This window comes from Pelmatolapia mariae, linkage group LG6 (genome assembly GCF_036321145.2).
Source record: "Pelmatolapia mariae isolate MD_Pm_ZW linkage group LG6, Pm_UMD_F_2, whole genome shotgun sequence".
In the NCBI taxonomy this organism is placed as follows: domain Eukaryota; kingdom Metazoa; phylum Chordata; class Actinopteri; order Cichliformes; family Cichlidae; genus Pelmatolapia; species Pelmatolapia mariae.
Genome location: NC_086232.1, coordinates 30,873,265 through 30,893,029, shown reverse-complemented (window position 1 = coordinate 30,893,029; position 19,765 = coordinate 30,873,265). Strand labels below are relative to the sequence as shown.

General features: G+C 38.5%; 1 protein-coding gene across 1 annotated transcript in view; it reads left to right on the top strand.

The window, feature by feature from the left end:
• helz (helicase with zinc finger) overlaps positions 1 to 19,765 on the top strand; it is a 54,679-nt gene that overhangs the window by 15,027 nt on the left and 19,887 nt on the right. Inside the window, exons 13-20 of the mRNA XM_063476574.1 lie at positions 1,036 to 1,162; positions 1,312 to 1,524; positions 2,684 to 2,814; positions 10,428 to 10,607; positions 13,083 to 13,184; positions 14,418 to 14,596; positions 18,308 to 18,426; positions 19,335 to 19,480. Coding sequence (XP_063332644.1) covers positions 1,036 to 1,162; positions 1,312 to 1,524; positions 2,684 to 2,814; positions 10,428 to 10,607; positions 13,083 to 13,184; positions 14,418 to 14,596; positions 18,308 to 18,426; positions 19,335 to 19,480 — 1,197 coding nt within the window. The remainder of the gene's footprint in view (positions 1 to 1,035; positions 1,163 to 1,311; positions 1,525 to 2,683; positions 2,815 to 10,427; positions 10,608 to 13,082; positions 13,185 to 14,417; positions 14,597 to 18,307; positions 18,427 to 19,334; positions 19,481 to 19,765) is intronic.

The window sequence follows — 19,765 nt, the reverse complement described above, 5'->3', positions numbered from 1 at the left end:
CTGAAAAGAAACTGGTTTACCCTTCGTTTGCCAGTTGAAATAAGCATGCTGCTGGTAAGTTGAAACACAGTGTAAACCCTCATTCAGTGAAACAAGTACAGTAGACCATCCAAAGCACACAGGACATAATAGCCATTTAAAACACTGAGTTTCGTTTGAATAGTGGGTACCTGTTGTTATGGCTCATATTCAAAGGGCTTTTAATCTCCAGTATTTTCAAACTGCATATGAATAATCTCTTTGAAGTAATCTGTTTTTTGCCAGGTTCACATGCTTGGGTCATTCAGTTTTATCTGGAGTAATTGTCTAGATTTCTTCAGTTTTGAGAGAGGCACATTCCTTGTACCTAGGAGGCAAAAGACATCAGCTGATTATCTAAAAATAAAAATTGACCAAGTAGAACCAGTGCAGAGTTTTTGTCCTGTTTGATTATCCAGCAAAATCGCTAATGTAAAATCATAAAAATAACCTTCTAAGACTCCGTTTGGTTGTGTAACATCACTGGTTTGCTAATACACTATGTGTCAGTCATCTGTCACAAGTTCATCACATAATATTAGTTCTTGTTTCATCATGTCGGAGAGTCACTCATAAACAATCCAGAACTGAACTTTTTTTTTTCTCTTTTCTTTTTCTTTTTCCCAAAAGACCTTGAATTTCAATAAACATGTGCATGGATACATTTTGTGCCAATGGTTGTTTTTCTTTCAAGAACCTTCTTGAATGTTTTTTGCTGATGTATTTAGTTGGCCTTGTACTCTGATGTTTAGATGGTTTTAAACATCACATAATTATGTGAAATATATTGCAAAATGCTCTGTATTCATAAAACAAAACAGGCGAAACAAAACAGTTCCAGTTTTGTTTTCTCTAAATGTTAAATTCACCACAGCATTCATTATGACAATGATATATTTGATTAATATATTTCAGTATAATGGCTTTTGTCATTTTTGGGGGTTTATTTTGTTTTTGCTTTTTAAATGGACTATTAAGGATAAAAGTGTGCAACCCATGTCTATGTTTGTCCCACAGGTTTAACATCAAGGTGAACCTGCAGCTCGTCACTAGCTTTATGCTGACTGGCATTTCTGTTGGAGCAAAGTATGCTCAGAATGGACAGCTTTTTGCACGTTTCAAACTCAATGAAACACTTTCTGAGGTAAGTTGTCTAACTCTAATTTCAGCTACCATACTGCTTTCCACCTTGTTTTTTTGCCGTTTCACTCTTAGTACTACTTAGTGGCACTATATACCAAGGACATCTGTAAGCTAGCTGTCTTGAACAGTGATTTCTGTTTTGAACACCAGGACACACTGGCTGGGCGGCTAGTGATGACCAAGGTAAATTCAGTTCTGCTGCTACCTTTGGGCCGTGAAGCGGTCAACAGCCAGCCGCCTCCTGGAGTGAAAGAGCGTGTTTATGAGGCTGTGATTGAGGAGAAGACTAAGGATTACATCTTCCTAAGGATCTGCAAGCACTGCTGTGAGGAACTCGGGCTGCAGCCTGACAGAGAACTACAGGTATGGTGAACCACACTTCATGTGCTTAGACATGTGGCATCACCTACATTAAATAAGGTTTGGTGAGGGCTGGTAAATGCTCTCTTATAAAGCATACTTTTTTCCCACATGCAGCCTGAGAACATCATTCTTGTCATGTGGATTTTCTAACCTTGAAAATTAGAATGAAAGGTTCACTGCTTAATTATCGTTTTCGCAAATGGTTGCAGAGGTTTCAAGGAAAAATGTGTCTGTGTTATGCATCCATGTCAACACTGATGGAATTGTTTTGGAAATTTATTTTTGCAATAATGCTATCTTCACCAGCCTCAGCTTGTTATTTTGCTTGTTCCCCCCAAGTCTGAATGTCGTCAGGGGAAACAAGACACTGTGTTAATGGTTATCAAAACAACCCCTCATTCTATCACTGTGGGAGCATAATCTTCTTTTCTTCTGCATATGCTTCTCCTGCCTTCTTATGTGCTACAATTCCATTACCCTGTCTCCTCTGTGGGTTCTTATTCCACACAGCCTTTGAGCTCTTGAATGTCTCTGACTTTCTGTACTCTTGTACTCATTGTTTATTTCATGCTTAAGCTTTCATGCTTTTTTTTGTAAATGGTTTTAGATGTTTTCATTTGACTAATAAAAAGTGGATATATAGTGCAGTGCAAGCATGTCTTTTCAGACTGTTAATTAGACTTGCTCAGTCATAAGTGTTGCAGGTGGCTTTCTTCCAAGGTTTAGCAATTTTTGAGAGGATTAAGAGAATGGGATGCAGCGAATTTTAGTTAAATCTTAGTTTTGAATGGACAAGAATATCCAGCTCCATAGCAACTGCACAGCTTGTGGGCTTGATTTGTTGGTTTAGATGGTCATTTTATCTGAGCACTTGTGTATATTAATATTTAAAATGTTCTCACAGATGCAGACTTTGCAATGTGATGCAATTCATTGCTTGCATAAAATAAATTATTTTAGTAAAAAAAAAAAGTAAATTCACATCATGAAAGAGAATCATGAGCACAAGCTTTAAACCAAAAGATGCACACAAATACCTTAATGAACGAATTGAATGGAATTATCTTTATTTTTGTTTTAAAATTTTGTATGATTTCTTGGCATGGATGGATATAGACAATTGTGTTGATAAACAAGCTCTCTGTGTTGTGTCTGCCAGGTGGAGCTCCAGTTCCAGCTGAACAGACTGCCACTCTGTGAGATGCATTATGCCCTGGATCGCATCAAAGATAATACTATCCTTTTCCCTGATGTTAGCCTTGTCCCTACTATCCCCTGGAGTCCCAACAGGTGTGTACTCCACCATCTACACAATGTCACACACATAAGAACACACTTGATGCATTCATTTTTATGATAATGCCCTAATGATTGTTAGGGCACTAAAATTAAATCAGGAGGAACTCAGAGACACAAAAGTTACATATAAATAATTGGGATCAAAGGAAATTTTACTTTGTACACATGGCAGGCTGCTTTATGTTGCTTTTATACTGGGGATATGACTGGCAGATATTTGATCTAGTAAAGGCTGCATCTACTTTAATGTTGTTTAAAAGTGAGGGAAGATATTTGCATGCAGCTTTTGCATTCAGATGCAACTAATCCTAAACACATTTATTATAACTCTTTTAATACGTCCACATCCTTATAGTTTGACAGATACTCTCACAGAGGGGTCACCACACCAAATCAAAAGTTAAATGAAGACTTCTCCTACTTTTAGCAATTTGGAAATGCTCACAGCTGCCTAAGCTTTAAATTTCTCTGGTGACAGGTGAGGGAAGTGAGACAGTAATCTTTATTGACAAGAGCAAAAGTCAAATATAATCCCTGTGGTTGTCATAGCTGCTGCTTTATCTGAGCTCCATAATAGGATTCGTGTGGATTTTTGTTTTAATTGGAATTTGGATAAACGTGGGTTTTTGATTAAAGAAGGAGCAAGAGGTGAATTTGGCTTTAGTTTAAAAGCACACTTTCTTTATGGTAGGTATTTGTGTTTTAACATCAGCTCCATGGTGCAAACATTTGCGTAACCTTTGGAATTACCAGGATTTTTGCATTGATTACTCAAAAGTATGGCCTGACGTTTATGTGAGTCCCGTTATAGACAGTCACAATCTGGCTTAACTAATAACTAACAGTAATTTAGAATTTAGAAGTCTCTGTACTAATGAGTTCATTAAGCACTACTTGCAGCCAGGCATTTAAGTTAACGAGCTCATATTAGACGTTGATGTGTTGATGTGGCAGCTCTTTCCTTATTTAAGGAAGTCATCGTATGAATTTTGGTGACGTCTACTATATTCAAAAAGATTTATTGGTGTGAGCCATGCCTTCAAGAAAAACAACTTTCAAAGAAACTTCACAGGATGCTATGGCATGATCAAACTGTTCAATCAAGATGAAACTATAACAGGTTATTTCTGAGTAGTTATTAGAAACATCTAATGGAGGTGCTAGAGGAGGTTCTGCAAGTCGGATAGTTTAAGGCTTCACTCAGTCAGTTACTTACAGGGATTACTTGGTGTATTCATTTTAGATTTTGATACATACAACTGTGTATTATTAGTTTAGACAAATTGGGTTTTTTGGGGTTTTTATTTCATAGAAACTTAGACATTTTATGCATAATCTGTTCAGAAATTCATTCAAGTAAAGTGGTTCAGATTCTTATCTTTTAACTCAAAGTGTCGATAAACCCATAATAGTGTGTTAGTGGTGCATTTAAACCTGATTTTTTTGTTGTTGTTGTTTTTTGTTTGTTTGTTTGTTTGTTTTTTTTGCGCATCTTACCCTAACCTCATGCTAACTTTAGTTAGTTTTGGTAAGAGTTTATAGGACTAAATACAGACTTTGGTGTGTAGTAAAGGTTGGGTGATATCTAAAATTTTTCCAACCGACATTCATCAGTCCAATAAATGACGATAGGCAATATATTCGCGCAGGTGACTTTTTGATTGACAAGCTCCGGAAAAGCTTTTCACCAGCAGAATATCCAAAGTGCTTTTACTAAATTGGTTAAATATGAAAAGGACAGCCCCAGGTGGACACTGTGCACTCTGGCTATATCTAAATATCTGTCAAGGAAATGATGTTGTTTCATACCATGGAAAAGGAGTCATTCGTCGCATTCTGAGGAGCGTGCATTTGCTCACAGCTGGAAAAGGGTGCTGGGTTTTTTTTTGTGTGTGTGCGCGTGTGTGTGCGTGCGTGCGTGTGTGTGTGTGTGTGTGTGTGTTGACTGTTTCTCTTGGCTTCAACCAACGTTATTAGCAAACTTACTAATGGGAAAATAAATAAATCGTATAAACGAACAGTGAAAGGCTCAGTCTATGATCGATGGTCAATAAATTTGTCCAGTTGTCCAACCTTAGTGTGTTGTTTGCCAGGTACTCTGACTTCCTCCCACAGTCCAAAAACATGCATGGAGTTAGATTAATTGGTAATTCTAAATGTACTGTAGGTTTGAATGTTAGTATAAATGGTTGTCCATCTACGTGTTAGCCTTGCAACAGATGGGAGACCAGTATAGGGTGTACCCTGCCTTCCGCCCTGTAACAACTGGGATAAACAACATACTCCATTGTAACCTTGAATTGAATAATGATGGATGAATGCTTTGTGGTTTGAAGTATGAAATCACGGTTTTCATTTTATCCATGATCATCATATTCATGGATGTAAGCAAGATTGCTGAAGTGAAATCTGTGCACACTGGTCAGATCGGACTGCTCAAACACAGAGGAGTGAATATAACTGTTAAACATCAGTGAACAACCATGTTGTGTAATCTCTCCACTCCGATACTCAAGATGATGATGTTTAGCACTAAGTAGTCCGGAGTTTAATGATGCAGTGTTGGTACTGCCGTGTTTCCCACAGATTTAGATTCTGTTTGTATCAGAGGAGGATGCATACATGCGGGACAGATATTTTATTTGCCAAATACTGAAAAATAACTAAGCAGTTAAAGAAGCTGATTCTTCAGTGGCTCTGCAATCCTGCAGATGAACAGGCTTGGTAAATTTTGCTTAGCGACATATGAACTGGCCCTTGCTATTTTGCCAGCTGTAGTCCAAGATGATGGTGTTGGAATATGTCCAAAAGCTGAACAAGAAACCCACTTGTAAGAATCCTATTGACGTTGAAGATATGTGAAGGGAAGCGCTGGGACTAGCTGTTTTGCAGCAACTTGACTTTTAAAATAAGAGGAAATGCGATGTCCACTAAGAAGTTCATGGGAGTTAAAAATCTCAGATTTTTTTTTTTTTTTCTTTTGTCATTTGTGAAATACGGAAAATTGATTCATGAGATGTACTTGGTAGCTTGCCTAACTCGTATATACACTATGTACACTAAGTATTTGCTCGTCTCCCTTTTAATCCACAGATTTTTATATATTATCGGCCCACCCTTCACAGAAGAATTTGAAGCTGGTATAGCTGCAAAGGTTATGTTAGGAGTGTGTTTATGGGAATTTTTGACCATTTTTCCAGAAGTGCGTTTGTAAGGCCTGACAGCACTCTCCACTCTGATTCATCCCAAAGGTGTTCTGTTGGGTTGAGGTCAGGACTTTGTGCAGGCCAGTCAAGTTCTTCCACATAAAACTTGCTCATACATGTCTTTGTGGACCTTGCTTTTGCGCTGGTATGCAGTCCTGTTGGAATAGGAAAGGGTAGGGCTGTTCGATATAACGATATATATCGGATGACGATGTAAAAACATCTATCGTTTCCTATTACGCTATCGTTTGTTTCGTGTTGTCGTAAAATAAACTGTTTACAGCAGTATTTTTTCATCGTTTTGATGGTCACTATAGTGGCTATATTAATTTCCTAAAGTTCTCTCTTTTTCTTATATTTAATATAACAACACTACTGACGGACAAGTAGGGATGGGTATTGTTTAGGTTTTATCCGATACCGGTGCCAAACCGGTACTTTTGAAACGGTGCCGGTGCTTAAACGGAGCTCGAACTGGTGCTTAAAGAATGGAGAACACAAACTTTGTCCAGAAAACCTCTCAAGTTTAGCTTTTTTTTTTTTGTTTTTGTAAAAAGATAACAATGTTAGCCTTCTCTGCAGCTATAGGGCATATATGGTATCACTCTTGGCTGGAAGCAGTGCTTAAACAATGGAAAAAACACAAACTTTGTCCAAAAACCTCTCAAGTTTAGCTGTTTTCCACTTTTTCTTTGGTCATTTTAGCCTTTTTGGCCAGGGTGAAGGGAGTATCTGCCATCAAACAAGGAGACAGCCGCATGTAACTATGATGGTGTTTGCTAGTTCACCTTACATGCATTAATTTAATAACGTGGTTAGCCTACTCAACGTAAATTACACACGAACAACATTAAGTTACTTACGCAGAGAAGAACAGCTGCTGCTGACATCATCATCCGTCATCATTTCTGCTACACTGGCAGGGCTCGGGGCCAGGACTCTCCTCTTCGGGTTCTTGGGGGATGTTGCTAACTCCGCGTCCGATAACAGGCACCACACCCGCAGTAGATGTGCTCGGTGTGAGGTCTTGCAGCAAGCTATCAAATACGGTGCATTTCTCGGCTTTTAAAAAAACGCTATGCGTTGCCAGGTGTTTCATCAGATTCGAGGTGTTACCTCCTTTGCACAGTATCACCTTAAAGCACTTGTTGCAGGCTGCTGAGTTTGCATCTTTTGCTGTAAAGTACAGCCAGACTTTTGACCGCTTCGCCTTGGGCATTTTTAATCTGTAGCTCTGCTCTAAAAGAACGTACGTACCTGAGCCCGCCTACTATCCTTGGAAAGGTAAAATGATTGGCTAGAATCCAAAGTGTATGACATTTCAGGGAAAAAAAAGCACCGAAATGTGCGCTGCTTTTCGGTCTGGTTACTACCGTTTATGTCAGAACCTACCGGTACCCATCCCTACGGACAAGCGCCTGTTTTTACGTGTTGTCATTAGGCAACAATGATGGTAAAACCATTGCGAGGCTCCGCTGTTCGCTTGTTTGTTTTCCACATAAACCTTTCACAGTAAAGCTCAAGATCCTGTTGAGACTTTTCAAAATAAACGGAATCATGTGAAAGAGTATGCAGAGAGTTCACAGATGTGAAGCAAAAAGAGCCGTCAGAAGCTAAAATTAAACCTTAGACTAAAATGTTAGGACAGGTGTTTCCCCACAGCACGCTGTGTAATAAATACTCACAAAGAAAACGGCAGCAGTTACAACTTATGTCTAAAAATATATAGTTTCATGCATCGGTTAAAACACTCGACTCCAGGTACACGACGCCCAGCTGGAAACGCTTCACGCAAGTCGAGCTGCCCGAGATTCACAGAATTTACAGAAAATGTTAAATTTTTGTGATTTATATCGTTATCGGGACGATAGATGTCTTATATCGGGATATGAGATTTTGGTCATATCGCACAGCCCTAGGAAAGGGCCATCCCTAGAACTATTCCCACAAAGTTGGACGCATGAAATTATCCAAAATGTCTTCGTATTCTTGAAGCATAAGGACTTTCTTTTACTGGAACTATTGGGGTTAAGCCCGATTCCTGATAACAACTCCACACCATAAACCGCCCTCCACCAAATTTTACACTTGGCAAAGTGGGATCAGACAAGTACTGTTCTTCTGGCAACCGCCAAACCCAGACCAGTTTACTAGATTACCAGACGTCGAGTGTGATTCTTCACTCCAGAATATGTCTTCACTTCTCTAGAGTCCAATGGCGCTGTGTTTTATACCACCACATCAAAACTTTGCTTTGTGCTTGATTATTTTAGGGTCGCTGCTGATCAGCCATTCTATGAAGCTCTCTGCACACTTGAGCTTAAGAACCAAATCAAAGAATTTCAGTGAAAGAGCCTTGACTTGGTCTTAAAATTTCTTTCCATTACAAATTGCTTACCTTTAATAAGTCAGATGTTTTGATTTATAATAAATGGTCTGCTTTGACTGTCAGCAATTGGCATGTCCTAATTATTTATATCAAGGTAAGGTATGAAGGAAACAAAACAAAATGCTTGTATAGAAAGTCTTGTTGGGATTCAAGAGTTGAAGCTGTTTGTAACTCATAGAATATTCCTTAATTTTATGCATCCCTTTTTGTTACGCACACACACACTTGTGCAAATGCTGAGATTGCTCTCATTCCCCCAATTACAGCATCTCTCAGCTGGAGTTCAATCAATTGACTCTGGGGGATTCACAGCTTTAGACGATGCAGTCACCATAATGATGATAGTGATGCATGGAGACATGCACGCATGCTACATTTACAGTAATTCACAAGTATCAAATCAGATGTGAATCATTTTCTCCTACCTTTCTGTCTTGTTTAGCACACAAATTACAGCTGCTTAGTTGTGAATATTTACTGGTCATCCTAAAACTACATGGAATTTGAAAAGTTATGTTTGTTGCACATTTATAGAAATGCATTCAGACACGTTCCGTACCATGTTTCCTCTGGAGAGCTAGTTTCATGCAGTTGTGAAACTTGCATGAAATATGACTTAATTTGACCTGGCCATCAGACACATTAGCATGTCTTAGTTTGTCGAATACTGTAAATGTCTAATGAGTCAACTTCATAACACAACACAAATTGATCAAAAAGAGCAATGTGCAGGGTGTTTAGTTTTTCCTTTTTAAAGTTGTAACTGTCCTCCTGAGACCCAGCCTATTCATTATGTCCTCTGTAGTGGACAAAAACAGTTAAACTGAAAGATACTACTTTTTTTTCTCCCTCCATTCTCAGGAGGATATGGGCAAACATAGGGTCACCTGCACATAACAACTACATGAGGTTTTATGATATCCCATTCTTAATCCATAGATATTAGCATGGAATTTATCTCCATTTGCAGTAATAACAGCTTCGACTCTTCTGAGTTGGCTCTCAAAATTTTGGAATTTGTCTGTGTGAATTATTGACCATTCATCCAGAAACCCCTTTGTGAAGTCAGACACTAATGCTTGACAAGAAGCCCGGGCTCACAGTTTTGTTCCTAGTTTACCCTAACAGTGTTTGGTAGGGTTGAGTTCTGCACTTTTTGCAAGTCAGTCAAGTTCTTTCACACCAAACTGGTCTAGCCGTGCCTTATGGACCTTAATTTGTGCACTAGGGCACAGTCATGCTGAAACGGAAAAGACCCTTCAATAAAATGAATCATTATCAATTCCCTTCACTGGAACTGATGGGCCCAGCCCCCCCCCCCCCAAAAAATAAAAATAAAAAAAATAAATAACCACATAGGATTATCCCCTCTGTGCCAAGCTTTATAGTTTGGTGAAGGTGATGTGGAGATAACAGTCCCAGACTTGTCCGGCAGACTGCTAGCTGAAGTTGCGACGGAGTGCTTTACACTTTTCGGTGCTTGGTATTGTTCTTGGTGATGTAAGACTTGAATGCAGCTGCTTGTCCATGAAAATATCATGAAGGTTCTGGTATCCAATTACAATACCACACTAAAAATTCATTGTGCTCTTTGGAAGGACCCATACTTTCCCAAATGTTTGTAAAGGCAGGCTATATGGCTTGGTGTTTCATTTTTTGTTTTTACACAGCTGTAGCAGTGGCACTGAAAACATTAAAATCCACATTTCTTACCCCCTTTGTCATCTGCCCCTGCCCCTTATCTTCCATTCCCCCCCCCCCTTACGAGCCACTCATATTTATAGAGTTATTTCCATAACAACAAGATTGTTTCATTCTATATGTCATCTTTTTATATTATTTTTAGTGGGACATAGACAAAATAATTACACGGGCATACTGCCTTTTTATATTCAAAAGTAATCTTTGTTTATAGTGCAGTATTTTACTTGAATGCTTGAGTTTGAAATGTTTATAATAACAGTTGATTTGGTCATCAAAAAATGCCTCCATCCTCTTTCCGCCCTCAGGCAGTGGGATGAGCAGTTGGATCCTCGTCTGAATGCCAAACAGAAAGAGGCCATCCTGGCCATCACCACACCCATCTCTATCCCTTTGCCCCCCATTCTTATCATTGGGCCCTATGGTACCGGCAAGACCTTCACCCTGGCACAGGCTGTAAAGCACATCCTCCGCCAAGACCACAGCAGGTTTGTGATCATTTTATCTTCTTTTCTGTTTGTGGTTTGTGATCGTTTGATCTTCTTCTCTGTTTGTTTGCATGTTGATTTTTCAAGATACATTGAATCATTTTTAACAGATAGGATTCTGCCCACCCCAGATCCCTGATATAATATCAGCTTCTTTTGTATTTGCGAATGAATGTTTATGAAGTCTTCTAAATGTAATGTTTACAATGATAGATGGAGCACTTTTTTTGTTTCAACCTGTAGTTGTGAAGTGCCAAGTAGATAGTCGCTAGTTTTCAATAACATTTGACTTACATTAACTAAATAATTCATGACTAATAACATAAGGTATTACATTGGTTGCCATACCAGCAGTAACCGCCTGATGATTGAGTAGTAAACTGTAAAAAGCCCAAGTACTGCATTTTACATATAAAGTCAAGTTTTGTAATACTTAAAGCTCAGATAAGCAGGCTATAATTTGAATAACACAGCAGGACTGTATTTTTACTCCACTTTCACTGTGAAATTATAGAAATACTATCACATCTGTGAGTAAAATTAACCTAAGACGAATGGTGCATAATTAAAGGCACAGCTAAATGAATATACAAATGAATAAAATATCTTTTTTGTGTTTGGTACAGCAGAGCAATTTATAAAAGCAGGCACTGGTGTAATTTACAAAATTGCAAACTAAATGATGTTTTAACAATGAAATATGAGATCTTTTTTTCCCTACATCTTACGTTTAATCTTTGTTTTACATTTGTCATTGAGTAAGTTTCTTCTGCTTCATCACTGGATAAAAGACAAACTTGATAAACATTACTGAAATATTACAAATAAATGGTTTCAATCACCATCATAGAAATATAATCAGCAACCTTGATCTCACAAGCAATCGCTTTTGCAGATTACTGATACTCCCTGCTATGTATCATAAAGTGTCAATGGGGTATTTGTAGGGAAATTTAAAAGGGAAATGTGGATGTGAATCAAGTTAATATCACTTATAAATGCATTAAATAGTAGGGGAGCTCAGTCAAAAGAAATGACAGATGTATCCTGGGGCTGGGCTGTGCAGTGGCCTCCATTTTCGTTTCAGTGGCAGTCACTGCCTTGGGTTTGACCTTTTTAAAGTTGAGAAATCACAGTGCTATAAAGTGTCAAGCTGTGGTGTGTGTCTGTGCGTATGTTGGAGCCTGTGTTGTGCTGTGTAGTTGTCTATGGTTTGTATTGTCTAGGCCATATCACTTGAAGGCAAACTCTGCTGGTCATTTGGATGAATTTGTGTCAATGTGTGGTTAATGCACATGGTTAGTCTGATTGCAACACATTTTCAGGGCCAGAATGGAAGTCCGTGCCAACTATAATGTGATCAATCAAGCTATGTCACTTCAGTGGCCCACACAGTGTTGTATAACAACAAAACAGTGTATGATTTTCTTCCATTGGCATTTTTCATCATTAGTAAGCTCCCTCACTGTGTAGATACCCACAGGAAATTTTGCAATTTCCCGTGTTAGAAGCAAACCAATGTAGCACAAGCACATAAATGGTTCCCTGGTCTTTATGAAAAATGAATGTAATATCTTGGACAGTGTCCCCTAACAAAAGTTACCATTTTGGTTTTTAATAAGGAAGACCAGGATGTGTATGTGTAATGTAAGGGAGAAAACAGCCTTGGAAAATGTGTAGCAATGTAATATTCATTCCGCAATTCACTCTGAATACATTTAATATTCTATGGTTAAGATGAATTATAGATATTTTAAAAGCCATGACAAGGGGCGGTGAGCCCCCGGATTAGTGCTTCTGGCTCACCATACTTTTAATATCGTTAACAAGACCGTATATAGACCCTGGTCAAGTGTGCTCAAGATGTGAATTACTGTATTTAATATTGGAAGCTTTCTATGTACATCTTTAGCTGTGATGCTACATGAATGTTTAAAAGTGTAATTGTGAACAGGAGTTGTTACTGCTGTCAGGGTGAACAGCTCTGGGTTTGCTGTCCCGGATACTAATATCAGTTTACTTTTTAAAGTTTCTACTGAAAACCGGCATGGTATAGAGATTAAATAAATCCCTTTTCTTTATTCCTTATATTTCTGTATTTGTATAGCATTAGTGAATGCAGTGTAATCATGAAATATTATAGATAAGGTATAGATATACAAAAATAATGTTATACTATGTTTTTGGGAAATGTATATCGATCAGTCCAGTCAAGCCAAGTGCTATTAATCAAAATGAACTGATAGGATTCACAACCACTGTTTTGTTATAAAAATAAAAAAACCCATGCAACTTCATTATAAACTTTTTATTTAAAAACTTATGAAGTGAAACCATTTCTTAAGGTAGTTTATGTGCCACTGTACCCTGGTGATGATTTATTCTTGCTGCTGGTTTTGGCAGATACCGATACAGTGTTTCAGCAACTGCGTATGATGATTCATGCCTACAGTTGTTTGTCTTTTGTCTCTACAGGGTCCTGATCTGCACCCACTCCAACAGTGCGGCTGACCTTTACATTAAGGACTACCTTCATCCTTATTTTGAAGCAGGCAATCAGCATGCCAGACCTCTCAGGTAAAGAAACGTACTCGCCTACGGAACAAGAGATGGCTGAGGGGCAAAACAAGCTTCTCGTTTTGTTTCGTAGCATGTAGTATGTACAGTAGATAAAATGTGCTGTAGTGCCCCGGGGGGAGCATTATATATTGGATTTTAAAGTGTTTGAAGTCTCTTTGCAATTTTATGTTGTAAAATAATACCACATAAGCTAGTGTTTGTAGATGCTGAGAAAAACCTGTCAGGTTCAGGTGTCCGTCTTCTTAGTAAATAAATAAAAACAGTTTTAGTAATGTATTACACATCTCTGTAGTTTACATACTTTGGGTTGGGTGGTTTTTTTGTTTGTTTTTTGTTTTTTTAAAGAAGTGATAATTGTTTCTAAAATGTCTGGTATTTCTACCTTTTGCTCAGATTTTGCCCTATATGTCAGCGAAGACCATTCTAGCTGGATAGCATCAATCTAAAACTCAACTAGACTTTAACTAGATGAATGTTATTGGGCACATAGAGTCAGAGTTATACATCCATGTACGTGGGTTGTTTTGTTTTTTCTGCCCTGCAGTGGTAACAAGCAGACATTTGTTGACTTGAGGGATTTGACCTCATGAACATTCCGGCTTTTCGAACTACTCCTTAAGGCAACAGATATACACTCGAAGATACTGACAGCTTCCTTATACTGCATCATTGACTTCTAATCACATTTCAGCAGTGCCAGAAGTCACCAAGGACAGGGAATCAATGTGTTCCTTGGCCAGGCTGGGGTTAATGTGACAGCTGTGTGTTTGTGTTTTCACACACAAGCCTGGAGACCATATGGGCAATCAAATGACTTGTTTCACATGAGCAGTCGGTCTGATTTCTAGAGCTTCCAGTGTAAATCCACCATAATCATTGGCGCCTACTCCTCTCGGGTCCACTTGTCTGCTTTGAGTGAACTCAGTCAATACAGAAGTTATTTGAATATTTAGGGGCAGAGTTGAAAGTGCACCACTGCAAAAAGTATGTCCAAAGGGTCTGCTCTTGGCGGCCTTCTGTGTGGATAAGATTGCGCTCAGTCTGAGGTGCACATCAGATATCATGTGCAGTCATGCATTTTTACAAGCATTTCCAGTCTATCTGCTTTTAAGTGAGGCAAAACATATAAAATTAAATGAACATTAACAATGTTTCATTCACACTGAGACTTGAGTATTTGCTTTTTATGGTTGTAACTCTTGATCTTTCTGCTTTCTTTGCTCACTCCAGGGTATACTTCAGGAACCGCTGGGTGAAGACGGTCCACCCAGTGGTCCAGCAGTACTGTCTCATCTCCAGCACACAGGTCACTTTCCAGATGCCCACAAGGGAGGACATCCTCAGGCACCGCGTGGTGGTGGTCACCCTCAGCACCTCCCAGTACCTCTGCCAGCTTGACTTGGAGCCTGGTAAGTCGTATGAAAACAAAACAAAACCATTAAGTCACGCTGACCTATTGGTTGATGCAGGCAGCCATTGTTCTCAGCAGCTTTTATTTGGCATACCATTAAACTTGCCAGCCAGAGTAGCTGGCACATTATATATCAGGCATACACGCTGAATGGATGCTGAAGTGTCGTTTGTGTGTGAGATGGGTTAACTCAGGATTGTTCTTGTTTTTTGCATTGCTGATTAAATAATTGAGGCTGAGAAACAGTAGAAAAACAACAACAACAAAAAATTGCTCCAAATTCCCAGAATGGTTAAACCATAATTTCAGCAATTTAATAAATGGGTTTTCTAGTATGTTCTAAAATGTCTTACAGCACGTGAGCATGTGTGTGCACAAATTTTTAAAGGCTTGTAAATGTATGCAAACAGAACACAGTCACTCTCATTTCCTGTTCTTTGGTCATCCCCACTGACTCTGACAACCGTTGCTGGCAGGGGCCCACCATTTATAGAGGGTTGGAACTCGTTTAAGTTATGTAAAAGACATGGAAAACAAACCAATTTGTCAGTGCAGGCTAATAACCGACACTAATGTGTCAGCGGAGGGGGCTTTGTCGGTTGCTTGGAAACACCATCTGCCTGTTTCTAATGTACTTTACATCATTAGCCCTCCTCCCCACGTTTCATCTGTCCTGTTCTCCTGTTGGTTGATGGTGATGAAAATCTCCAGGAAACGAGACACTTGGGAGCCAGCAAGTCTTCTAAGTAGCGATAACAAATCTTGCACCCAAAACACAGGTCCCCCAAAAGATGATGTTTAGGCTTTTATGTTTGACTTGATGACTTTGCTCTTTTTTTCATGGTCTAGATATGGGATCTGGCATGTAGACATTGTGCATGTATTGTTTAGCATGCCTTTATATATCTTAATAAATTCTTGTTATTATGATATGCAAAAATCCCATTCCCAGCAAAAACAGACATTCTTTGCTTCTACTAATTTGTGCAGCCCTCACAGCATGTTTTTGCCTGGATGCATTACTATTCTCTACTGTGCAAAGTTCTATATACAGTTAGGCCCATAACTAACTGTGAAGTTGGATTTGTATTTCTTTTTCTTGCAACTTTCCTTCTGTGAAAGGAAAGCCCTTCAACCACTGATGTGCTTGAAGGGCAGACATTTAACAAAAGTATTGCATTAACCATTGCATTAACTATTCAGCAATTATACACATTCCTCAAGTTTCAGATGCAAAAAACGATGGACAATCTAGCATAATTTTAAATATAGGGGGCATTTGAGTAATTGGTTGCAAAAGCCTTTGCAGTCAATGACTGACTGAAGTCTACGGTTCATGGATGTCAAGAAATGCTGTTTCCCCTTCCTTGAGATCACACCATGCCACAACACATTCAAGTAGATGATCAGAAACTGTCCTTCTGATGGGAGAGTTCCACACAGCTTTCAGAGTTTCGTTACAAAGCTTGTGTTGTAAGTTTAGTTACGTACTCCAAGACCCTTTCACACTTGCACACTTTTCAAATCACTTTTACAGTGTGAAAAGAGCCAAAAAAGACTAAAAGGGAGAATGTGCGAGACTGGGCGTGTGAGTAGAAGAAATTGTCATTTATTATTGAAGAGTAATCTCTCTACCAAATCATTTCTGCAGTACTGTGCTTCTGATCTCTTTCACCTCTCCTTATTACCCTACTCTCCTCCTTTCCCTTACTACTGTTTTGTGCAAATTCAAAAACTTCAATTATTAGCCCAGAGACGAATGGTGGCAACAAATGAATTTGTGAATAATTTCTCTGAGGCATTTCCAAAGTGCAGTGGTAAGCACCATATAAATTCATTTGTGCTTCTGACCATCTGATGCTCATAAAGACGATCTTTTCTTCCCTCTCACACCGCAACTAATCTCTACTTTTCTGCCTGAGAAAATGTTCTCATTTTTGAGTATTATAAGGCTATTGTGTGTCCACGTGGATTGACATGCTTTTAACACATAACTTTATATTTATTATTCTAATATGTTTGCTCTTTGCATAGCAAAATATTGAGTGTATAATAAGGAAATTATTCATCTTAACACCTTTTTGTCCCTTTTTTGGTTTTATAATTGGACAAACAGCCAATGTTTTTTGTCTTACCCATGCTTTTAATTTCACCTGTTATGGTAATCAGCACGCTATGATAATTAAATTTCCCTCCACTGCTTAATAAACTCTAAGTGCATGTACACATGATGTTGTAGGACTCACACGGTCAGTTTATAGCAAATAAGAGGAAAATTTCAAGGAAAAATGAAAATTTAACAACACTTTCTAAAGTTGTTTTCACTAACATTTCTTTGCTCTCTGCATAGTGAAACACTGAAACTTTGCTATGATGCATCCAAATTCATATTTTAAATTAAAATGTAATTATTGAAAAGCCAAGCCAGAGACTGTTTATGTGTATTGTTTAACGCACAGTTACATGTAGTTATTTAGAATATTTGTGACCTCTGCAACAAGCATTTTTTCCCTTATTAACTGAAAATAACTCTTTTACATTACAAGATATAGACTTTATAATTCTGATGGGCCATTTCTCAGTTATACTTTGTATAAACCTACTTATTCATATTCTGTGTGCAGTGCATGGACTGTTGTATCAAAATGTTTACCATTTTATCAGGATCACTGCAGGGAACAGTGCCAGCCTATGCTTCAGTGAAGTGCATACAGCGTTAAAGGCGATAACACTGGTTTCAGGCTTTGTAGTTAGGGGGAGAAAAGCCTGCAAAACATATTTTGCAGGCTTTTTGCATTTTCAAAGGCTGATACTAAGGATTGAATGTTGCTTCAAATTAAACTGCTCCACCTCTTTTCTTGCCAGGCCCTTTTTCTTTGTTGTTGTTTGTTTACTTTTTTGTCAGTTTATTTTTTATTTCCAACTGTCAAATTTCATATCTGCATGTCCTTTTCTGTGGAAATAGTGTAGCTTTAGAGGATGTTTGCTGGCTGTTTTTCAGCCTCTCTTCCTTGCTCCTTGTTCTAGCACTCATTTGCCATGCTGTTTTATCCCCCCTCCCCTCATTCTGCCGACCTCTGTTAGAGCTTTTTAAGGCAGGGTTAGACTACAAGTTCAGTCATTTGTATGTGCACAGAACCCTGCCTTTAAGTTGTAAGACTGGCTAAAACAATGGGAGAAAAAAAAATATAAAGGACACCAATGAAGAGTGTGTGAGAGAGATTTAAAAAAAACAAAACTGTTTGGTCGTAGAGCATGAATGTTTGTTGTTTCTGTATGACAAATTTGCACCATTTTATTGATGTAAGATTTTTTTAAATTAATAATTAATGGAGTCAACATTACAAACAACAGAAAACTAAAGATAAACATTTTATTTAAGATCAACATTAGCCTAGAACTGTTGACAGTGTGAAAACTATAAACTATTTATTTGATTAATTAGCATATCAAAATTAGCTGCTTCACAGACATGATAAACGAAGGAAAAGCTACAGTTGCTCAGTTTTGCTTTAGGACTTTTTGCTGACTTGATGTGTGTCCACTTTTCCACTCAACGAGAAAGGTCAATGCTGCAAGTTCTTCACCTTTATGCTCTTATTAGAAAAGTATATCGTAATAAAAGTGGGAATAAAGAGCAATTTTGAAGCAGTGAAATTGTAATATATGTACTGGTGAATAGATATTTGTGTCTTGTCTGTTTTGATAGGTTTGTTCACTCATATCCTATTGGATGAAGCGGCCCAGGCCATGGAGTGTGAAACCATCATGCCTTTTGCTCTAGCTAGTAAGACAACCCGCATCGTGCTGGCCGGAGACCACATGCAGGTAAACAAAGACAGTAACGTAATGTCAGATAGAACTTGAGCTTGTAGAAGCCTCAAAAGTGGCCCTTTTTAAAGACTAACTGTATCTATACTGCTTTGTGAATTGCTATATAATAACAACAACTACATTATAGTGTCTTGGGGTCTCAAATGCTTGAAGAGGTTTTTCTTTAGCCCAAAGTCAAAACACTTAAGGAGATGGAACAAACTACAGATGGTAGTTGGGACATCAAGGAATAGTAATACCATTTTGCACTTTGCTTATTATTAGGTTCTTATCTGACCTACTTCAGAAAACAAAGGAACAGGCAGCAGCTACTGTGGCTCTGCGGTTTTAGAGACCACTTCAACCACAAACAACAAAATATAAACTCATGTCAGTCAAGCTTTCTAAGCCAACACAAGGAATTAAAACCTAATTTCCTCGTCTGCTGGTTTTAAGACGGTGCACAGGATTACCGGTAGTGAAGTGGATGAAGATGCAGCATGAGTTGTGCTTAAATTACTTGATCTCTCTATTTCTTGGAGGAAAGAAAAACAGTATTAAGGCGCAGTGTCCACCAATGCATCCATATGTTTCTTTCCCAGTCACTCTCAGCTTTCTTCTGTCGACTTTCCTGTCCTGTATAGATCACTACAGAAAGTTATCATCATCATTATTTTACATTACAGTCAAACACTGTATACAATTTTACTGACTGTCAGCAGTAAAATGTCACTTGCCAATAACAAATGATTTATTTAGATATTTGGTCAACATGGAAAAGCTTTGGTGGACTTTATTAAAGAGGAAAAATAATGAAGGGGAAACGTGAAATATCTTGGGTGTAATTTTAAAACTAACATAGCGTTCCTTCACTACTACTACATCTTTTTTTTTATCTTTTTGTCCTCTCCTTTAATTTCCAGCTCAGTCCATTTGTGTACAGCGAGTTTGCACGGGAGCGCAACCTGCACGTGTCCCTGCTGGATCGACTGTATGAGCACTACCCCCCTGAATTCCCCTGTCGTATTCTCCTTTGTGAGAACTACCGCTCCCATGAAGCTATCATCAAGTAAGTGCCTGCTTTCCCTTGCTGCCTTGTCTGGAGTACTGTCTGAAGAGGTTGAGAGGGATGGGGTCCTAAGCTTTACTGAGTGGATATATGTCAGACACAAGCTGACTTGTGCTGCAATTTCTCAGTTAAACTGACCTGGTGATTTTTGCTAATTACTGAGACATTAAGGCTTTGGCCAGTCGAAAAGTTTGTTCCTCAATCCAAAGGGACTATGTTAGACAGCAGGTAGGATAACTAGACAGTTAGCTGTGTTGCTGCTCAGGGAACCAACTCACCTGCTAG